This window comes from Anser brachyrhynchus (genome assembly GCF_964034855.1).
Source record: "Anser brachyrhynchus genome assembly, chromosome: 2".
Taxonomy (NCBI): domain Eukaryota; kingdom Metazoa; phylum Chordata; class Aves; order Anseriformes; family Anatidae; genus Anser; species Anser brachyrhynchus.
Window position 1 is genome coordinate 10433047 of NC_137695.1, and position 23724 is coordinate 10456770.

Consider the following 23724-nt stretch of genomic DNA (forward strand, 5'->3'; position numbering starts at 1 on the left):
TGACTTATTAAACAGAAATAGGCCAGAGGACAGCTATACCATGCAAGATATGTTCTATATTATGAACATCAAAGTGTGCAATGCAGGCAAAACGTTGGCAGTATTTCTGCTCTGCAGTGAAAGAGCAAATAAAGGTATTGTTAATGGTATTTTGTATAGCCTGCTTTCTCAGGCTGTACAAAAATTTAAATTATACTGTTGTCAGGTTTCCCTGTAGAATTGTGTAGCCCCAGAAAATGCAAAAAGAAAATTAATCAAAACATTTACGTAGAATAGGAACTATGGATTACTAGAAAAAAATGTTTTACCAGCAAGAACATGGCTGAAGGATTTTAGAGAGCTTTTTCTCTCCTCAGTGTGGGTGTTGTGTACACCAAGAAGAATGGATCTCAAACGCTAGGACAATACAGTAAACTATTTTTATTATTATACTTCCCTATCTATTTTTTCAGTAGATATTCTAAGTCATACATCTATTTGCAAAGCTGCTGCAGAGTCCCATGCCTTCTCTACTCTGCACATTTGTCAGACTCCACAGGGGAGGATGGAAAACTTTAAATATAGTTCCCTACATGGAAACTTAAATAATGTAAAGAAAGGAGCAAATTATCCATTTTGGTTACAAAACTATATATACTACAAAAATAATGAGAGCAAGTTCCTGCAAAGAACCTGTTGCCACAGATAATAATGAGACATGGACATACATTACAGAGGCAGAAATAGATTCATTTGGAAATCTGGATAATTCACATTCTCATAATTACTGTGGCATCTGATTAGCTCAATTTCTAAGTTCTTTGAGTTTCTAAGGATGTGTTGAATGATGAAATTCTTCTCTCAGTTAGGTCTATTCATTTTCTATAAACAAGATCTGCTTTCAGATTTCCTGGATGAATGTTGTTACCTAATAGCAGGACACCATGGAGTAATACATTTACCCATGCCTGGAAGTATGCACCAATTTATTCTGCTTCAGTTTCCTTTGGTAAATTACGTTTTTGGAATGATTTTCTTTAAGACATTGTTGACTTTTAACATTTATAATTGCAACTAAAGCCTGAAAAAAAAATCTTATGTAAGTATGCACTGTTGTTGCTCATTTTACTATTTTTATTTTTGGCTTTAGATATCTGCAAGTTAAGAAAATGTTTGCTAAAAATAAACGAACTGATTAGCAAGTACATTGACAGGCTACTGCAACTTTATTAACTGGTTTGAAAAGAGAAAATTGATACTTTTTAAATTTAGAATGTTTGACTCCTGGGCGTATATCTAATTTTATTTATTTATTTATTCATTTAGATAAAAGGCTAATTTAAAAAAAAAAAAAAAGAAGAAACAACAAACAACCACTCTCCTTGTTTGATAATGATGACTGAATTGTTGTTTTCATTAGTCTATTACTACACCAAGATCTTATTTCAGAGCAGTAATGGTCTATTCAGACCCACAACTTCATATTTAAAGCTTATTTTTTTCTCCATATGAATTTTTTACATTAATCTGTAATGAAACTCATCTGCCATTTTGAGTCCAGTCACTCAGTCTAGTATTTTTTTATACATTTCTAAGATCAAGTTTCACCTTTAATACTGTAAATAATTTAGTACTCTTAGCAGGCTTTCTCATCACACTGCTCACCATTCTTTTTCAGCTCATTTGTATGTTGGATGACACAGTCCCAGCAGAGATCTATTTTTTTTTTTGAGAAAACTAATAATTTATTCTTACTCTCTGTTGTATTTTTTTTTCCCCTCTTAACCAGTTACTGATCCGTGTATTTCTTTTTCCGTATTCTAATTAGTTTCCTTAGAAACTTTTACTGAAAGACCTTGTCAAAAGTCTTTGGAAACCCAGGCAGGTTGTACCAGCTGCATCGTGTTTGTTGATCTCTTCAGAGAGATTCAACAGGTTTACAATGTAGGACACTGCTATATTAATTTTTACCAGATAAATCATACACATTTGGGTGTCCCATAATTCAACAATTTATTGTAATTTCCTAATTTTGATAGTACGCTTTTTTTTTTTTTTTTTCCCCCACAAAGAATGGTTCTGGCATTGGAACTGCCCCAGTTCCTTCTACAGCTGAATTCATCCGTAAGGAAGAAGGAGTTGTTAATGGACAGTTAGGGGCTCCCAATGTTTATTTAAATGAACTTCTTTTATTCCTATTTGCAAGCAACATTGCAACTTGTTTATTCATAATTTTTAAAACCTATCAATTGGGTAATTTGGAAGCAAATCATTTATCAATTCAGTTACTTTGCAGAAATGATTTCTTTCAGTCAACAGCTCCTCCATAATACTGTTAGTAGCCAAGTTGATAAGAAGCCAAGAGCAGTACATAGAACAGTGGTATTTATTCAGAAGCAGTTTAGCTCCAGCTATACAATGTTTACTCTCAAGATTAACGGGTCATGGAAATTGCCTAAACCGCACACCAACAAAGGTATGTTTATACCATCTTTTGATCCAGAAATTAAGGCTAACATGTAATACCGTTTTTGTTTCCTGGAACAAAGTATCAGAAAAGCAAGGGTATTAAATTCTCATTTGCAAATATCTAATCTGTTTTTCTGAGGTCATGACAACACTGAAGAGTTTTTCACCATGCTAAGCTGTGTCTCCATGTCTGTATTTAATCCATTTCCTCTACAAACAATGAAGTCTCAGGCAGTTTTAATTGACTCAGAGACGTTACACTTCATTTTCCCATATGTGCCACTCACCCCTCAGCTGTCTCCCTCCCTAAACGTCAATCTTCCTGGGAGAGTGTGCTGTCTCCATCCATGTTGTCTGTCTACAGTCCTCTAAACTGAAGAGTGGAATGCCAGTTTGGGAATGGAGGATAAGCTTACCTGCTGCTTTGGCAATATCTGCAGTTGAAATGTTTTGGAGGTTTGAGTGCACTCTGAAGGTCACAGCTGGTCCCAGCACGCTAGAAGAGATTATTAAAAAATGTAAGACTCATAATCAAGAGACATGGCAAAATATTCCTTTTCAAAATAGGTTTTTAAGGAGAAACTATTAAGGCACCATTTAGCCCTCTTCCTTTTGCTTCATTAGCTACATTTGCATACATTTATATACCTCTTGTGGAAGTTTGTGTGTATCTTGTCTTGTGCCTGTCTGAAAGAATTTCAGAGACATTAACTAAACTTCAAAACATTCCTGTAAATACTATTCCCATTACGAAAATGGCAAAATGGAGGCACAGAAATTGTTATTCTCTCAAGAACACCATAGAACATCACTGGAATCCAACACCTCAAGAAGATTACATAAAACTTCAAATTTTATTTGCCTAACATCCACTCAAGCTTAGTCCTCTTGTTATGAATCTAAGTCAGAGGGACAATAAAGAGCCTCAGAATATTTATGATCATGCTCTACAAGAACATATTTGGGGAAAAGATTTTGGATGTATCTGATCCAAATGTCTAATTTTGAAAGATGGCAAAAATTACTTAACTTTTAACAATAGACATAATAATCTATTTGGACAACTTATAAAGAGAAGTGATGGAACCCTGTGGTGAACTTTTTAGGTGTAGCCTGATGGTCCTTTATGGCTTTAAAACCTATGAGGCATTTACAGAGCACGGTACTAATTAACGAGATGAAGAATGTCAGAGTAAGGTATTCAGGGTTTCAAAAAAAATGTTCATTGTGTGTTTTTGCAGAAAAATAAATCCATATATGTAATGTTGCATTCATTCTCCACCCATCCCAATAATATCCAACCTATACGCACATCTGATGTGCAGAATACAGAACTTTCAGTTGTCATATTGTGCTAAGTACATATATATGACAATCATAAGAAAAATGTACACACAAAACTATAGTAAAAGTATTTTAAAGAACATTTCCAGTTAATGAGCCACAGTAGAAATTATAATGTAAACTCAGAGGAGCAGAGTGCAAGGGCTGAACAAACAAGAAAACTACATACTGTGTATCATGTGAGTACCTAAGTTTTTATTACATTTATACTGTGAAGAATTACAATTATACTGTGAATAATACCTGCTTCATGTGCTTCAGTGGTTAAGCACGTTGGCAGGAGCCATACATGTAAAATGCTTTGACCTACTATAGCTGTGGCTTATGAGAGAATGAAATCTGAAAAATTGCTACATAAAATAAGTTGAAAAATAGTTTTGCTGCAGGGCTTGAAATGAAGTATTAAATTATTCTTTTACTACCATTCTGCATTCATATTTTGAACTCATACAACTGAGAGCACTTAACGAAGTGAACTTAATTGCATCACATATATCCTAGACAGAAATACCTTTAAACTTTTTACATTTTAGGTAGAAGAAAACTATTATTGATTGTAAGACTTTGCTTTGAGGTCACAAAGGGATTCAGAGTAATACTAAGGAACATACTTTGAATCTTTTACTGGCAAAGCATGTACTGTGCACATTCTCTTCCAGAGTTAACAGGAACTGTCATTAATCAATCACTTTTCTTTAAATACTCTTCTGGGTGGGAGAAAAATAAAGCAGAGATTCTATTGCTGAAGGACACTCCAGATGTCAAGTCATTAATGTGCAAGAAATGTATTTTAATAATGTTAGGTAATTATAAAGCATTTATCAGCATCATTTAAATAGTATGTTCAGCTATAATACTCAACAATTGCAAAGTATATCTTACTTAGGGTACATAAACTTCTTTACAAAAATTCAGGCCATTCCCTGATTCCATCACTAACACAGAGACAATCAACCACACCAGACACCTGGGAGTTTTACGATACTATGCACTGAATATAACCAGTCTTGCACTGTCCTTCTTTCTGAATTCCCAGCCCAAGAGAAATGATGATTCCTCTCTGGCTGCTCAGACACTTAGAGTGTAATTAGCAATCTGCTTCAAATAAAAGCAGGCAACAACCCAGTACACAGCTGTCCCATGACAAGGACTGTGTAAACAAACAACTTCAGATATTCCTTCCAAATCATCATAGAATCACAAAATCAGAGAATGGTTTGGGTTGGAAGGGACCTTAAAGACCATCTTAAATCTGACCCCCTGCCATGGGCAGGGACCCGTCCCACCAGCCCAGGCTGCCCAAAGCCCCATCCAGCCTGGCCTTGAACACTGCCAGGGATGGGGCAGCCACAGCTCCTCTGGGCAACATGTGCCAGTGCCTCAGCACTCTCTGAGTGAAAAATTTCCCCTTAACATCTAATCTAAAACTCCTCTCTTTTAGTTTAAAACCATTCACGCTGCCCTATCATTATCTGCCCATGTAAAAAGACAGTCTCTATCTTTTTTATAAGCCCCCTTTAGGTACTGGAAGGTCACTATAAGGTCTCCCTGGAGTCCTCTTCTCCAGGCTAAACAGCCCCAACTCTCTCAGCCTGTCTTCATAGGAGAGGTGCTCCAGCCCTCTGATCACCTTCGTGGCGCTCTTCTGGACCCACTCAAACAGGTCCACATCTTTCTAGTGCTGAGGGCCCCAGACCTGAACCTGTGAAATCTACACCATGTATTCCATTATAGTCAAGAGCCTGGAATTCATGCCAACTTTCAAGCACGATGTAGTTACATTTTGGCTTTATCTGCAAAGACCCAAAAAGTTTCCTCCCCTCCTCCCATTGCCTGAGTTTTTTGCTTCTGTCTCTGGTCCAGACCTCACTTATTCCTCAGCTGTGCCCTGCAGCTCACTGCAGCTATGCACTTAGCAGGATCATTAAAATCATACAGATTAAAACTGGATCCTTTCACATATCCAGCTCCAGCAGTAATTTTGGACAAGCAAGCCCTGATGCTGCAGCTCACCAGGGACCATTACAATCGTCCAGTAACTCCACCCGGGTTAGCCAGGGCCCAGTGCAGATGAGGTGTGCCCATGTAAGCACTGCCACAGGCACTGGCAATGCTCCTCATGGCTTATGAGAGAACGTACGAAAAGAGAGGAAAAAACAGGGTGGGATGAAAATTCCTTATGGGACAGGGAAGTTATTAGTTAATAACCATCCTTTTTGCAGGAAAGAAGAAATCAGAATCATTCCAAATGCCTATTCTTACATTCCTGAGAGGGATACTGTTTTTCCTCCACTATAATCATTGAATGTTTGAGTATAAGGAATTACTCGAGCACAACATATGCCCAACTTCACTAGAATATTTGCAAAATATAAAAAATAAAGCACCTCCTGTCACAACTTTTTGCATATTAGTATTCTGATGATTATTTAAAAGCAAACAAAAGACCTTGAGATTGTTTGGCCAAAATTACATTTCTGCTAGATGTTTTGGGAACTGACTGCTTGAGGAGCTCATAAAATGAGATTTTTCTCATGGGGGGCTTCTGGCAAAAGCACTCAATAAATAAACATTTCAATAACAATAGATGCCCTCTGGGGAATTCCTCGTTGTTCATTATGTGTTGGACGAGAACACTTAAACAAAACCAGTAATTATTTGACTGAAAAATATTTTTCAAAAAGACTCTTTAACAAGATGGTAACCAGCCTGAGAGAGGGTTCAAAGCTGTACAAAATGCACCCCTGGTACCTCCTAACCAGGAACTTTACGTTAGCTAGGCGAGACCGCTTTCTCATGCAGCTGTCAAACCCTCCGCAGCCTAGCTAATATTAATGGCAATTGTCTTTACATCACTCTAAATACCGAGGCTTGCTGAAGTGCACACTAGCGTTTATGACCAGATGAATTGCAAACAAACCACTGCCACAAATCAAGGCTGGTGTGTCCCTGCTCGGTGGCAGGCGACATCACGCCGGTGCTCAGCCAGCCGTGCTGAGGAAAGCAACCGCAAATGTAAAACACACCTGAAATGTAAACTAAATCTAATACACGCAATGTAGTGTTTCTTCTGCTCTAAAAGAGATTAAAAGTGTTAGGTAGCAGCACCTTTAATCTAGAAAGGCAATATTGTATATTAGATTTTTTGTTTAACATTTTTTTCCCCAACAAAGTGTATGCTACTACATTTACACCTATGTAAATGTGTAGTTGACTCCACTGACATAAATGAACTGATACCCACCCAAATAAAAGAAGTTTGTGAGTTTAGAAGGCATCTGGACTATATTATTATAATCACACCTACCATTTTTTTTTCAGAATACCTTTTTATGATGTATTTTTGAATAAAGGTAAGCAACTCTGTTGTCAAGGCCAATAAATGGTGACTTCTCCCTGTGCAAAACGTAATGTCTGTTGCAATGACCTGCTAAATTTATTACTTGAAATTTACTAATTACCCCCTCTGTTGGCTGTCACAACTTCTGCTTTTTTTTTTTTTAATTTCAATAATGTCGCCTTCAGCCATAATAGTTTTTTTTTTTAACAAAGACATTCAAAGCATATTGCAAATTGTCACCCTTATGTGCTGTTGTCTTATATTCTGTTTACTAGAGATGAAATAATTACAGTGTTTATACCAAAATGATTTGAAGGTTGATTGCTGATTTAATAATATTCCCTCCCCTTGGGTTTTTATTTCCCATCTGAAGGTGGGAGGGTGCACAACATGTACAGAAATAAACAATATTCTTGGTGTAAAATAGAAGTATTTCTTTTATTTAATTGTTTTACAGACTAACAACGTTCTTATTCTATTTTGTCTGTCAGGAAATGAATGATCTGAATAAACAGAGCTGGAGCATGTTCAATATGGCAAGGTCCGTATTACTTTCAAGCCTTTGGTTATAATTATATTTATGAATGACAGGGTTTGAATCTCCATAAATTATGTACCACGCTTTGCGTGCCCATTCTTCTCCCTCATGTGTGTGTACTTTAGTACTACAATATCATACGGAAGGTTTACTGTGAAATACAGTCACAGTCTATCATACCCCCTAGTGGAAAAGGATTTGAGAAACAAGTGCCAACATGGTTATGTGTATTCTTGAAGATGAGACAGAGAGCTGATGCCAGATGGAAATGAGTTGAGATTGCACCAGATTTTTTAAAAATACAGGCAGAGTGCTATTTCTCAAGATTGGAGGAAGATGAGGGGATCAGGATTGGATATTGCCAACATTAAACATTCTCTTAATGACCCTATTTCGTAAAACAGAGCTTGCCTTAATAAAGCTTAGATTTGAAATTAGAGTCACCACTTGTCTATATGTTCATTTCAAAATCCTTTAATCTCTGGGGGTTAAGAAAAGCAATTAGTAATGCTCCAGAGGATTGTGCAAAGTAAATTTTATAGCAGCTAAGGTAATTGTCTCAGGAAATGTTTGGTGGGCTTGAACTAATGACTTGCAATGTGTACACATTTCTGTGCTTCCTGTGTTTAGGAATTTGAAGTTTTATGTCCATTGTTTATATTGCACTAAAACCTCATTTTCATATTCTCAATTTTGGTAAAATTTAAAATGGTCACACGTGTAAATGGGTTACATACTATATGTGTTGGTTATAAACATATTTATGTCAAATCAGATTGACAGAAAAAAGCTCATGATTAACAGAGGCACTTTTGTAATACAGTATGTTTGAATAACATGATTTACAGAGCAAGGCAAAGGCAGAACAGTGCAGCTGGTCATCCTTATATAATACATAGACGGATTAAAAAGCGTACTCATGCTATTTTGGGCTTCTTATGTTATTCAATGTAGCTATAAACCCATCAGTCACTTGATTCAGGTCTCACCAATATTTTTGACCAGAACTTTTGACCAACATTTATTTTTTGGATCATTGCTTCACATTCTATTTATATTATATAAGCAGGTACTGACTAAAACTCAAACATTCCAGAAACCTGTGAAGAATGTATTGTGAAGAATGTATTGTTAAAACCTGTGAAGAATGTATTCTACGAAATAACTTCCCTGAACTGTTGACTAGCATATATTGATCATCACCTAGACTTATTACTAAAAAAACAATAACAAAAAAAAACACCACACATCTTTAATACCTTTACTTTTAAAAAATTTCCCTAATTTTCTTTCTGAATGGATCAAAAGTCAATATACAGCCATATCTATCCTCACATTTCTGCTTACATGTATATATTATGCACATGTATTACAGACAATGAAAAATTAAAAAAAATCTTTTTCCTATTACAGCAAATTGAGCTTCTTGTGTCTTGCCAGTTCTTGGAGATGCAAACTTAAAGTGTAGAATTGCACAGTGTTCCACAACATGCTGCATTACTGCCCAAATACATTTTCTTAACTATTCATATTTATATCCCTTACATATTCTAAGTATGCATTTGCAACATTGTCTGCAGAAATATGGAAATATGTTCTCGTATTCAACTTGCAGCTAGCATGGAGAGAGAAAGTTAAAGAAGATTATGTTGTACCAACACCTGACAATGGCCAAGTACTGTAGAAGAAAAAGCAAAATCTCTGCTACAGGATAGATACTAATTGCTGTTCTTACCAATTCACCAATTAGTGGATGATTTTCTATTATCATTTACATTTCGGTAGAATAGTTTACACCATGCAGCTAGGTGTGGTGTATTCAGCAGATAGATTAGAAAGATTAGATAGATTGACAGTTTCCAAGAAATCACATATTGCAAATGTAACTACATGGAAACAAAACTTAGGGCTGGATTTGATGGTTGCAGCTCAGATTTACCTCTGTAAGCTCCATATACAGCTATCATAAATCAGGTAATTATTTGGACACCTTGTACTGCCCTCTTCTCTTCCCCTGAAATTATTCTCCATGAAGTCACTCTGCTGCACTGATCTCACTGGTTCTCATGCTGTGTTTTGGAGTTTTGATAAAAACAGTGCTGATAATTCACTGATATTTTTAGTTCTTGCAGAGCAGCGCTCACACAGAGCCAAGGACTTAGTTTCTCGTGCTGCCCTGCCAGCAAGGAGGTGCACTAGAGATTGGGAGGGGACACAGCCAAGACAGCTGACCCAAACTGGCCAAAGGGATGATGTCCCATACCATGTGGTATCATGCTCAGCAATAAAAGATGGGGGAAAAAAGGAGGAAGGGGGAGGACATTTGGAGTGATGATGTTTGTCTTCCCAAGAAACCATTGTGTGTGATGAGCCCTGCTTTCCTGGAGGTGGCTGAATGCCTGCCTGCCGATGGGAAGTGGTGATCATTCCTTGTTTTGCTTTGCTTGAACACACAGCTTTTGTTTTACCTAGTAAAACGCCTTTATCTCAACCCGTGAGTTCTCACACTTTCACCTTTCCAATTCTCTCCCCCATCCCACCTGGGGAGAGTGAGCTAGCTGCTGTGTGGTGCACATCTGCCTGCTGGGGTTAAACCGCAACACTCTCCTTGCTTCCACCCTCTTTAGGCTTCCTGCTTGTGTTTGAGTTTGTCTAGGAGCTCATTGCTCCTCCATGCAGACCTCCTAACATTTTTGCCTGACTTCAATTTTTTTCAAATCAGTTTTTTTCTAAATATACGGATGCATATACATTTTTTTTTCTAAATATACGGATGCATTTACAATGCAAAAGATGATGAAGGGGTATTTTAAAGATTTTACAATTCAATTCATCTAAGGTGAAGATTTTTTGCTAAGCTGACAATTTAAATGATTTTAAAAATGGACAACGCTCAATTTAGAGATTGAAGCTATACTCAGTTTTTTCTATTTTTATTCTTCACAAAATGCAACCTCTGATGATTACTCAAGATCTATGAATAATTTGCAGAGTTTTAAAATGATTTTTCTATTAATCTGTCACAAACCATGAAATTTGACACTTTCACCACGCTGAGTACATGAAAGTTGCCAGCTTTGCCTGCAATGCAAATAAGGTTCTTAATTACAGTATTTAAAGGAACAAAACATACATGTGCTAAATTTTTTTTAAAGAAAAAGACTGTTTGGACCCTTGGAGAGTGGGAAAATGATCTCAAAATACTGCTTGAATGTACAGTGATTTTTTTTCACCCTCCATTGATTAGGCTAAATAATAATAAATTTATGTGATTAAAATATATATATAATTGTATTCTATTTATACTTCCATTCTTCTTTATACCTTTTGGTGGTCTGGCTAGTATGCAGCAGTCTTAGGTTTTCAATGTATTTTGCTGACATTGGGCCTACTTATCTTTAGCACACCTGTGTTAACAGTGTCTGTTGAACTCACATGTAAAATCTGTCTTCTGTACTGATAGTCACCCTGCCCGCAGTTTGCACAAGTGACTTTTAATCATAGTATCATAAAATGGCTTGGGTTAGAAGGGACCTTAAAGGTCATCTATCTCCGACCCTCCTGCCATAGGCAAGGATGCCACCCACTAGATCAGGTTGGCCAGGGCCCCATCCAGCCTGGCCTTGAACACCTCCAGGGATGGGGCATCCACAGCTTCTCTGGGCAACCTGTGCTGGTGCCTCACTACCCTTAGAGTGAAAAACTTCCTCCTAATGTCTAATCTAAATCTATCCTCTTTTAGTTTAAGACCATTCCCCCTTGTCCTGTCATTATCTACCCGCATAAAGAGTCCTTCTCCATCCTTTTTATAAGATCCTTTTAAGAAATAGACCCTTTTAACTTCAATAGGAGCCAGACAGGACACAAATTTCTTTGACGAGGATCAGACAGCACAACTGAAGACCAAAGAAAACAAACTTTGCTGCAGCCTCAATTCAAAAAGCTTTGAAACTTTTAGCTAGAGTGCTTGCCCTCTCAAGAACCTGTTGGCTTCTCCTTTAGTTCTGAGAAGACCACTTAGAAGATTTGATCTTGGGATTCCTCCACCAGCTGTGAAAGAGAGACATTTGGCATCAACCTACTTCCTTTACAAAGGAGGCACTTCAAGGGGAATTTATCGTGATCTTTCAGTCACGACAAAAGTCAGATCTTTCAGGTAAGTTGTGGTACAGCTCATGGGTTTGGATACGAAATATTTACTGGCTAGGTGTTAAACAGAAAATGTGAAAAAGAATGATTTATCTGTTCAGAATGGCCAGCAGGTCTGTAATATTTATTTCATCCATCTACCCATCCATACAGGTAACAGAGAGAGATAAAAGTGTGTTTGTGTGTAGGTAAGAGATCAAGAAGCCAAGGGAGAGAGGATCAAGAAAATCATAAAGATAATTTGTATACTTCTTCATTTTGTATATTTCTTTTAATGGATTATTCTTTTATACAAATCTTTCAAAGAATCTTTTCTTAAAAATATATATAACCAGTTTCCCTACATGATAATCTTTTTCCATTTCTAATATTAGTTGTGCTATTTGTAAAGCAAGTTTTAGTTCAAGAGTGAGAATCACAGTTCTATGTTTCTATTCTCATATCTGTCACCAAGTTCTGTACCATTTTGGGGAATATCAAGAAAACTGTCTAGAGTTTCAATTTACCCATCTGTAGAATGGAAATAATTACGTGTTAATATGTGAAATGTTATATAAATTCAATGAAATGGCACATATTCAGTGTCTTGCTTCAGACAAAGCAGTTCATCCGCCCTAGCATATCATATTACGGAATTTAATTTTGTTAAAAAAAAAAAAGATTTGATGTACAGAAAGTAATATAGAGAGAAAGCAGATAAAGAAGAGGTTAAAAATTGATAAACTTTAGAAGCTCACTTATCCATAAAAAACTGTTCTTGAGTAGGGACCTATGAGTACATGGACCTGTATCTATAACTGTGTATCTTTTGATTACAAAGGTACAAATCCTCTGATTTAATTAGATTAAATGTTGTAATGGAAAGCCAAACTTAGTATATTTTTGTTTATAAGAGTCTCTATAGATTTTTATGGTCTTTCTATTTTGTCACCTAGAATTCATAAAATGCTGCAGGCCAAAATCCTTCTTGTTATTTTAATATATTTTTATATTTTTCTAGCAGGAAAGTTACAGTGGATAAGGCAAAATGATCTTGGTTATATGCACATTTATTAAAGAAAAGCACACAAAATATATTATACCTCAGGGGAAAAAGCCACAAGACTGATATATTGCTAAGGCTGAGAAATCACTCATTTTTAAGTAAAGGAATGCAGAGTTGAAACTTCCACCTTATTTTTGTTTCCTTATCCTCATTTCTTTAAAAATTGATGCATCTTTATATTATAAATTAGTTGTCAAATAAGACAATATGTACCAGAAAACACAATGTAATTTCTTATAAAAGCCTGCATGCAATGAGTTACAGCAGTACATTTTTCAGACAATTTGTTTTCCAGACTCATTAAATCTGTAGAAGAAGTCAAGTTTGAATAAAAGTGGTACCATTATTTCTGAGTTATGCTTTTATAACATTTTAAACAAGATTATGCCAAATAGCCTTAGTCTGTTGGTTTGCTATTTAAAATCAGGGAATAGATGACAAATATTTTTCAATTTTTTTGAAAGGTATTTTTTTATTGAAACCAAGCATAGTAGAGTTCAAACTGAAATAAAAATGTTGCTTAATATCTGGACAATAAATGCAATGTAATGCAGATAAAAATTCAGCCTATTGCTAGGCTATTGTATACTACAGCACCATAAGGAGAACAGGATGGACTGTATGTTTTTTTTATAAGCACAGTATTTTGAAAATTCCTCTCTGTAGTAAATCTAAATGGTATCGATGGCAAAATCTGCCAATCTAGAAAAAAAAAAAACTTTGCAAGAAGATTCACCCACAGGTGTCCAACATAAAGAAAAAATTAATCATACTGAATCATGGAAAAATGAATCATGGAAAGCTTCTACAGCAGAGTGAAGTTTGCATGCTACAGGCCGAAACCAAAAGAGAAAGAAACCTAAGAAGACACTGTGCTGCCTGTCCCAATACAGCTCACCAGGTTAAATAAGCCTCCATCACACTATCCTGCCTTTTAAGCTACCAACAATTTCATGAGATGTAAACATTTAGAGCGTACATATACCAAATGTCATAATCCATCAGCATGATGAAGTGAAAATACCAAGTACCGTTCCAGTGTTTAGGTTCTGGATGACTGAATATGATTAACTGGCTGATTGAGTTTTTCAGGTGTTAGAAGAATATGACAAACATGACAAACAATGAACAAAACCTATACAACACGATTAGGACACTAACACCAATGCATGTGTTCATAATAGGTGAGGCTGGGAGCTCCACTCATCAGTGTGCCTACCCAACACTTCTGATTTGAACACATTTAAAGCTTTTCCAAACTTTCACCACTTGGTTTGATTTTCAAACACCTTCCTTAGTCCAAGTTCTTTTTACAGGGATGGTTCGCTGGCTTTTCAGATTGTATTATTCCAGCCCAACCGTTCCAGCCCTTCCTATGAACAAAGATAATGATAGGTACTGTTTGGCTATGTGAGACCTTTTCTTTGAAGAGGAGGTGGAAAGTGTCTCTAATCACACTACTTGGAAACAGATTTTAAGTATAGCAAGAATGTGTTCACAGCTGCTCTCATGATGACCACCCAAATTCAATCTTTTGTTAGATTACTGTTTATATAGAACTACTTAAAAACATAGCTGATGCTAAGGACATGCCACAGTATAAAAGGAAAAATCAGTCTTGACTTATTTTGTATCTACAGATGCAGCTTTTCTCTTCAAAGTGGTGTGGTTTTTTTTGTTTTGTTTTGTTTTCCAATAATATTCCTAATGAATGGTGATCAAGTGCTAGAGAAAAAAATATATATATATATTTCAAGGGGCCTCAACGTCATTGTTGGCAGACCTCAGGTAGTATTTTGCAAACCAGGTATGAGGACATAAAGGTCTATCATTATCTTGAATTCTGTTGGTACCATCCAGTTCTGCCTCAGATTCAGATTCAGACTCAGTTCATTTGAAGCCAAGTCATTTCAGGCATATTTTTTTTTATGGAAGCAGATAGCATTGTCTAAATTGACAGCTGACTTCTGGGACTGCTGAGCACTTAGAATGGTAACTGAAGCCAACAGGACTTGTGTCTCAACATGTGAAGATCTTCACAGAAGAGGCTGTATAAGCTATACTCAAAGCCATCGGACTGGACACCTCGAATTAGTAGATACTATGACATTAATTTTTCATGCATAAATGCCAGCTCTGTATGGTCCTTATAATACACCATATCTCATGTGAGCTAAATGTATCAGTTTATGTTAGTCAAAGGTTTTGATAGCCTAGTGAAAAGCACTATAGGAAGCCAAACCAAACAAAACAAACAAACAGAACAGAACAAAAAACAACAAGCAGAAATGGGTTTTCTGACCTCAGAGCAGGATTTGAATAATGTGCAGTAAATAAAGCCTGAAGCCACACATTGAACAATGAGGATAAAATGGAACATTGAAGAGCTGCTCATTAACGGAGCATTTTATTTCCTGCATGTGGAGTAAGACAGAGGTCTAAAAAAAAAAAAAAAAATCAAGTATTTCAAGACTATATCATAATTAGTCATTATTGAAAGACTTGTATTTAAAAAGAAAAACAAACCAACCCAAAAACACAATCACTTGAGTTCAGTCCGAAATCAATGCTTTTGTTTATTTTGCATTTGCCTTATAACCCAAACGTAATTAAATTTTGAAATGAGTCATTACCTTGAATTGAAAAATTATAGCATTTTACTTGCAAAATGTCAAACCACACTGCTGTGGCTGCTAGAAATTTTGAAAGGTGTTTGCCAGCTGAAGCTTCCATACACTTTTCATACGTAGCTTCAGTTAACCTGAATTTTCATTTTTCATATAATACACTATTCAGCTAAAACACTGAGTTCATCTCTAGTCTCAGTGTGGATGGGGAAAACAATCAGGTGAAAGCCAAACAACCAACTTAAGGCTTCTGAGTTTGAGCTTTAGACACTGAAAGCTTGGTGATGTGTTTTCTTAACTTCACCTTGGATATACGACACACATGCAAACTGTACATGATAAGGAATATATTGGTTAAATTTTATGGCTTTGCAATCCAGTTCATATTAGATAATTAGAATCAGCTTTCAAAATCTATTTACGTTAGCACTTGAAATTTAGCATAAGTATCCTGTTCATCCCAAAAATTACATATATAGATTATATGCTTATATAGACAATTACTGTTACGCTCCAAAACAATGGTAGTAGATAAACATTAATGTTTTTATGGAAGGAATACAGGGTGTTCTACTACAGGTTTTCTGTTGAAAAATTATGGCACACATTCTTTGTCAAGTTATCACCTGTCCTGGGAGGACAGTTCTTTGAGTACTGTCCATTAAGATGTACAGGTGGAGGAAGCCAAAGCAGTAGAACAAAACTGGAAAATAGAGACACGGACAGTAAGAGATCTTCAATGGCAATAGGGAAAAACATATAAGTCTAAAGAGAGAAATAATAAGGAAGAAAAAAAAACCAGTATTACTGCAATATCCATCAAAGGATGAAATATTCAGCAGAAAAATTCACTTTTAGCTGGAGGCTGAGAATGGTAGGATATACAGTCTGAAATACTATGACATCAGAACAATGTGCTTTCTATGTAAAGGTATTCAGCTAAATTGAGCTGAACCCCTTCCATTAGCAATGTTCTCAGTAAATATCCCAAGTATGAAAACTTTACATAAGAGCATAAAAATGATTTGTATTCCTCTGAGAACCCAAAGTCATGTATGTTCTAACCCAGTGTCTTTGATTATAGATTCTGATTTCCTCTACCTTCACAGCTGAGCTAACAGATTTCAGTAGTTTTATTATATTTGGACTTCTGTTGATAATCTCTTGTGTTTGTAAGTTTATTCTATAATGTGTGAAGAACTGTAATTACAGGAAGAAGGTCAATGTTGCAGATTGCAGTAGTAAAATTATTTTTTAAATAAATACAAACTCTCCTAGCACTACCACCCATCTGACTTCAATCCATGATACCAGTCCAACAATCAATCACCAGAGGCATTGGACACCCATAATTAGATTTTAAAATCATAACTATAGTCATTTTACGTCTGCTTGCATAATTACATCAGCATGCTAATATCCTTTTAATGGTCTCTAATGATGTAATAAGAAATAATGGAATTTATTTGACAGCTACATAACCATTAACAAAACATATTAAGCATAACTATTACTTCCATAAAGATTCAGGCTGTATCCAAAAGTGACAGCTAGCATGTTGGATCTTTTCTTCAATGTTGAAGTATTTCTAATTATGTATTCTCCAAATCTATTCCCAATCATCTGCTTCACAGGGTGAGCAAAGTTTATGTCAATGCAAACTTGACAACAAACCAACTGTAGAAGTGGACTGAACACTCTGGGAGCCAAGCCTGAGGCTACGCTGTGAATTGCAGGCCATCGGTTAAAGTTGGCAGGATTGTGAAAGAGAAGATAAGATAAGCTGATTACTACCATGCATCAACTAAAATCAAGAACTAACACGGGAATCGGTAAAAACCCGTGGCAAAAGCTACTGTTCACTTAGCCAAACTCCAAGACAGACAAAAAATATATATATATAAGGAAGAATGAAAGATATTTGCAGACAAAACTAAGTAAATGCTGTAATGTATTTGCAAAGCAGTATCTTTTAAATCACTTTTTTTTTTTTTTCAGAGAAAAGGACAAGAACATTTTATTTGAGAATATAAAGAACTTTAAAAGAACTTAACACTTTAAAATAACTCGTCCTCTGTCCTCAGTTCTTACACTATTACTATTGAATATGATTGCTTTGTTGGTACTCTGAAATTAACTCTCTGGTTCTCATTTAAATGACTTTAATCTGAAATCTTTGCAATAGTCTAAAATTTTCAGCCCTATATTGTCTCTTCCTGTTCAGAATTCCTGGAAGACTAAGAGAGTTGAGAATTTTAATCCAAGCTCATACTCAGGTCAGAGTTCAAACTAAAGTAGTTTTTATTTTCCCATTTCCTTTATAAATCTTTGATCTCGAGCTTATTGGTACTTTTTTTTTTTTTTTATATTAATCCCTGAGAAAAAGAAAGCTAATAAAATATTTCCTGAGAGGTCTCATTCTCATCCTTCAATATATCAAAGATGGATAAGGAATAACCATGACATCAACTCTTTCCTGAAACCCCTCTGAGGGGTTCCCTCATGAGGCCATTCAGAAGGTAACCAGAGCCTTCAAGTAAATACAGTTTTCCAATAATGGATATGTAGTGATAATGAAAGAACAAATCCAAAAAGCATTAATTCTTTTCTTGGTGAAGCCTTTTTCTAAAACTTTGAATTCTGCTCTATCTGCTGGCCAGCTCCACATTTCTGTAGCACTTCAGGGGTTTAACCTGAGTCAAAGCACCTCATTTTCTTGAGTAAATACCATTTATTTTGGACAAATTCTTCCCTAACTTGGGATTTGGGATAACCTTTTACAGAGATATAAAAACTGATGAAAGCGTTGTGCTGATAGACAAAATACTCCTGCCCTGTTTGGAATTATCACCATTCATAACACAATTTTAAAATACTGACTATACTATACCAGTAATTTTGGTACTGTCATATGACTGTATGTTAATGGATGCAAAATAAGCAGCTTCCCTAAAGTCACATATTAAAGAAAAGAAAAAGGTTTTTCATAGCTTGCTATTTCACTGGAGGGATATTTTCCATTAGAGAATGAATCTACAGCTTGCCAATTGCAATGTTGTTGTGATTTATCAAATGATAAAAAAATAACCAAAAGGCTTTATGCTAACAATTAGAAAGGTAGGTGAAAGTGTTCTTGTACTGTAAATGAATGAAGTTAATGAAGCAGAACCCATTGATTCCAGCAGAGAACTTGTTCCATGGAATTATCCCTTTAAATGTACAGCAGACATTGATTTATCTGCTAGTATTCAAATTCAAGGTTGCAAATTCTTTTTATAAGGAAAGCCATAAAATATTGTCATTTTTTGTAATTACAAAACTCAGTTTTCATAAAAAGTACATTTCATAAAATACAAGTAAAAAGTCATTCAGCAATGCAAAGAATAGCTCTAAAAAACTAAATATGTGAATATTTTCCTTCTAAACAGCTAAACTTTATATGCCTTGTATTTGTCAGATTTCTAAAAAGACTCTCACCAGTAATCCATTTCCCACCATATATTCAGATATAGAAGGGGTAGATCTTTTTTTTCCTGATTAATAATAAACTCTTCCTGCAAAGATGCAACATCTTCAGACTATTGCTTAAAACATAGCATTAAATGATGAATTATATTCACTGGAGATGAAGGTTAAGCAAAAGCACAAGTAAGGCTGAGAAAGACAATGCCCTTCAGCAACACGACTCATGGGGAAAAGCAAGCAACCCCAAACACTCTGAAACATAGGCAGAAACTGGATGTTACACAAAAATTCGTCATTTTCTGTGAACCAAGTTGTGACTTCTTTTCTAGCAAGCTGTCACAAACCACCGACAGCTGACCCTTCTTTTCCATTTCTTCTCTATCAAACTATTTTTACTTTCTGTTTTACAAAGGAAGGAGTAAAATTTTGCAAAGTAAATGCCCCTACCAAAGTGTTTGAAGAAAATCCCAATCTAATTTTTTTTTACCAGACATGGTAAATCATAAGCTTGTAGCTTAGGTGATTAACATGCAGAACATTTATCAGTACAGATAATACGAAGAAAAACGGGTTCTCAGCATAGCTGAACTCCATGTGACTTGTTAAATGAGTAGCTGGCCAGGAGTCATGACCTGTTGTGCCACATGCCAGACTGAAATCCAGGGACTGAAGTTCTTCTCCATCTGTTGGGAACAACCCATGTTGTTTACCCCTCAGCAACACTGGGTATGATGACCCTTTACAATACTTGCCTTACCCAGATCCTGTTAAATAAGATAGTAATATTTTTACAGCACTTTGAATAGACTGTTTTTTCCCTGTGGGAGCATAGGGTTATTTCAGTCTTTATAATGTTTAATAAATAATTTGTTCCTAACTGTATGTAGGAGACATTACAAAAATCATCCCAATATTCTTTTTTTCTCTCACGTGCTGTCATTAATTTTGACATTAAAGAGTAGTTATTTCCTTGTAAGACAAACCATTCAAAAATAATAAGAAATCCAATAAGTAAAAAGGGCCAAATTCCATGTACATACTTGACATCATCGAAGGCACTCATCTGCAGCTTCAGGAGATCTGCCACTTCCTTTATTAACTCCAAGCCCTTTTCCACACTCAGGGGGCTGTTGAAAGGGAGCAAGAAAACAGACCGTTACGAAAATGGAACTCATCAATACTTGAGAGGCTAAAAGTCCCAAAAGAGTTATCACCTTGGCCTCTTAGAGCCTGAAAGCCACCACTAACTGTATTCCTGTCACATAGTGATCGTGATATCAAGGGAATTGGGATCAGGTGCTTCTTCAGGCATGATGAATCACCTGAATTTTCCAGCAATAAGACAAACAATAAGGTGTAAATGGAATTGTTAGGAAGTGTAATGGGCCCATGATGCAGCAACCAGTTCATCTCAGTCCTCAATAAAAAATGTAATAAAGTAAAAGGACAGAAAGAGGGAAAAGGATTGATGAGACAAGGAGGGAAACAAACAATGAAAGTCAAATTGCGGCTCAGTATCAAATGGACAAGGGAAAAGCATATTTTTAAATTCATTAGTTTTTAAAATGAATCTTTGCCCAGTGAAAGGATACAAAATTATTATGGATTTGAGAGTAAACAATGGAGCAAGGCACACAGTCCAGAGGACACTGATTAGATACATAGGATTTGGTTTGGTGTGTGTATGCACTGCAGACAGAACCCACTGTAAATCTTTTTAACCTTTGTCAATGCCACATTTACATTTTTTAATTTAGAAAACAGGTTGCAATCAAGCATAACACAAGAGGACTGCTATCATTTAAAAAAGCACTTATCTAGATGCAAAATTCGTATTTATAAAAAATCAGGTTATTAGAGTTGCTACCACTCTACAAATGTTATGAATGTTGTCCCTAATAGACAGATCATAACTTGTTTAACTGTTGTTCAGTACAGTGAAGCCAAATACAAAAGTATTAAGAAAGTAAAAAGAAAAGAAAATGATATCTCAGTTTCTAGTGAGAAAAAGATACAACATGCTCTAAATTGTGATTATAGAATTATTCTCAAGCCCAAACACTCATAAAATTAAACCTTACAAGCCTGATACTTATCTGACTTATGCCACTTTAAATCAGAAACAACTTAGATGAAGCTAACCCAGGGGAAACAAGGTTCTGTATTTTTCCTTCAAGGGTTTATAACAAGTAGGAGAAGGAGGTGTCAAAAAAGTACGTACTGTTAGACATGATCTTTTCAACTGGACTAAGGGGGGAAAGATTTTTCAAAGCTCTGTACCTAGGTTATTATTTCTGCTTCACATTGAAAGTTTTTGAATCCAATTTTATAGCACTGTAATCATGGCCACAAATTTATTTATTGTCTGCAATGAGTACTGCTTATTTATTTATTTATTTGCACTGGGTTCTGCATACACTGCCCTAAGGGCACCTCTATTTAAATAATGGGATGTCTCATGGATCTTGGTTAGGATGGAATTGTTCAGCCTCCCTTCATGTTACTAACCCAAAATGCTCAAGAGACCTCCTGTCACACAGGCAGAGGTAGCCCCTCAAGGCACCAGATAAATTTAGAGTTTTTCTAGATGTCTGAGACAGAAATGTTCTTGTCTGAAAGTAACAAAAGAATCTGATTGTTTCTGTAAGGAAAAAAAATGTACTATAGATTATTCATAAAATCCCTATATTTCAAGGACTGACAGTGGGTAGAAATGTGATTATTCCCATCACTATGAAAGCAGATTGTCATAGTGACTCAGGGGCTTATGTGTTAATTAAATCTTTTCTCCCAAAGATGTTGGCTTAAATTTTACAGAAATGATTGGTGTCAGCAAGTGGGCTTTTACTGTAATAGCAAGTATACACAGAGGTGCAGGGAAAGTCTGCTGCATACATTGGTGTCATTTTTAACCAAGGGAGTCTTATTTGTAAAAGCTCAACCTCCCATTCCCCGCTTACCCCCTCCTTCCCTGCAAAAGCTATCTCCAACCTCAAAAACAAGGTATGCTGCTACAAGCCGATGTAGTAACAGTAATGTGGGATGCAATCAGAGCATTTGAATGCTACAACACAGCAAGAATGCAGGAGAGAAAATGAGAAAGAAAATGGTGCTGGAAAGCCATTCTTTTGCAAGCCTGGGCATCCAGTAGCAGTCTTAGTAATTTTCATCCAATAGCAAACTAAGGCACACAGGCTCACAAGCTCACATAGAGTGTGTCAGGCTAAGAACCCGTCATTCATAACAGCACAGCAGAGCTTCAGAACTGGTACCTGTGTACTTTACAAAGGCATGCTGCTATCTATTATCCTCTTTGGTACCAGTACTATTACTGATCACACTATCACATTTGAGGACTCACATCAAGAATGAGTAACATGCCAGAGTACTTTCCAATATTATTTTTCCAATTTCTAAATGCTGCCATATACTTTTACTGCTTATTACAGTTCTTTGATAGTTTTGCTGTAGATGAGCTGAATATTCAAAATCTTTCTCTAAAAATGCCACAACATCATTATCCACACTTTATTTCCCTCCTGCTTTAATTCATGTTGCATTTTGCTCAGTGTTACACAGTGTATGCTTGTACAGTGATCACTTCTAGATTGGCTTATGCCGAGCGAGTACACCGTTCCCACCAGCACAGCATAAAGAAGACTAGCCTACATTGTGACAGCTCTGTACATCCACATCACCCATCTGACCAGCTTTATTCAAGGACTGTTACCAGAACACAATTTGCAAACATCACCTGTCCTCCAGCACACAGTCCTCCCATACCCCCCTGGTGCAAGCACACAGTACACATGGAGCAGTTGTTAGATGGGATCTTTCGTGTACTGTGCTTGGTTTTCTGCTTGCTTGATTCAGCCCTACATGGAAAGAAGTTTCTGTATTACAAAGGCGAGAAAAACTGAGAAATATCAGTGTCATTTTTCATGAATATGATTCCTCTATTGATCGTAAGGGTTCATCTACTACAGAATTAATAGAAGCAGAGTGTTACATAAATCAAGTAGCAAAGATCAAAAAAAAAAAAAATAGTGGTTTGGATAAGGAACAAATAGTACAGACAGAAATTGTAACAGTATTTTATCAAGACCAAAGACTTGGGAGAAAGATTGGGATAGGATTCCCATGACTTTATTTGAACTGTTAAGCTTGTGATTTCAGTTCCTTAAAGCGAGGGAGGGTCAAGGGCCCTAGAAAAAGAAAAGTAGCAGGACCTACCTGTAGGTTCTATTTATGCTTTGCAAGTTCTCTTGAGACTGTCTAACCCTTTCTTGTCAAAGAAAAATAATGTCTCCTGTTGTGTCTTTAAAAGTCCTTGATTTTGCCACTACATTTTTTTAATTTTTATTTTTTTGGATTGCCTTTGAAGTTTCTGATCACATCCAGTCTAGATTTTGGCCTTAGAAGTAATAAACTGTTGGATGATGATGTGGCTGTTGCTGGCAGAGATCTCAAGATAGTGCTTATATTAGGTTTTCAAGTTAACCGTGTTAAGATCACAGAATCACAGAAGGGCTGAGTCTGGAAAAGGACCTCTGGAGGTCATCTGGTCCAGCCCCTGCTCAAGCAGGGCCACCTAGAGATGGTTGCCCAGGATTACGTCCACGAGGCTTTTGAAGATCTACAAGGAAAGAGACTCCACAGTCTCTCTGGGCAACCTATGCCAGTGTTCGTTGAGTACAATAACAGCAACTAAGACAAAATGTCATACATCTTTACATTTATATATATATGTCTTTATATATATTTGTCT

General features: G+C 36.1%; 1 protein-coding gene across 4 annotated transcripts in view; it reads right to left on the reverse strand.

Annotated features, from left to right (window-relative positions):
• Window positions 1-23724, reverse strand: part of PTPRN2 (protein tyrosine phosphatase receptor type N2) — a 645529-nt gene that overhangs the window by 350205 nt on the left and 271600 nt on the right. For all 4 annotated transcript variants that reach the window (XM_080579571.1, XM_080579572.1, XM_080579573.1 and 1 more), the window contains 2 exons: window positions 19997-20083; window positions 2865-2944 (listed from right to left, as the gene is read on the reverse strand). In XM_080579571.1, coding sequence (XP_080435697.1) covers window positions 2865-2944; window positions 19997-20083 — 167 coding nt within the window. The remainder of the gene's footprint in view (window positions 1-2864; window positions 2945-19996; window positions 20084-23724) is intronic.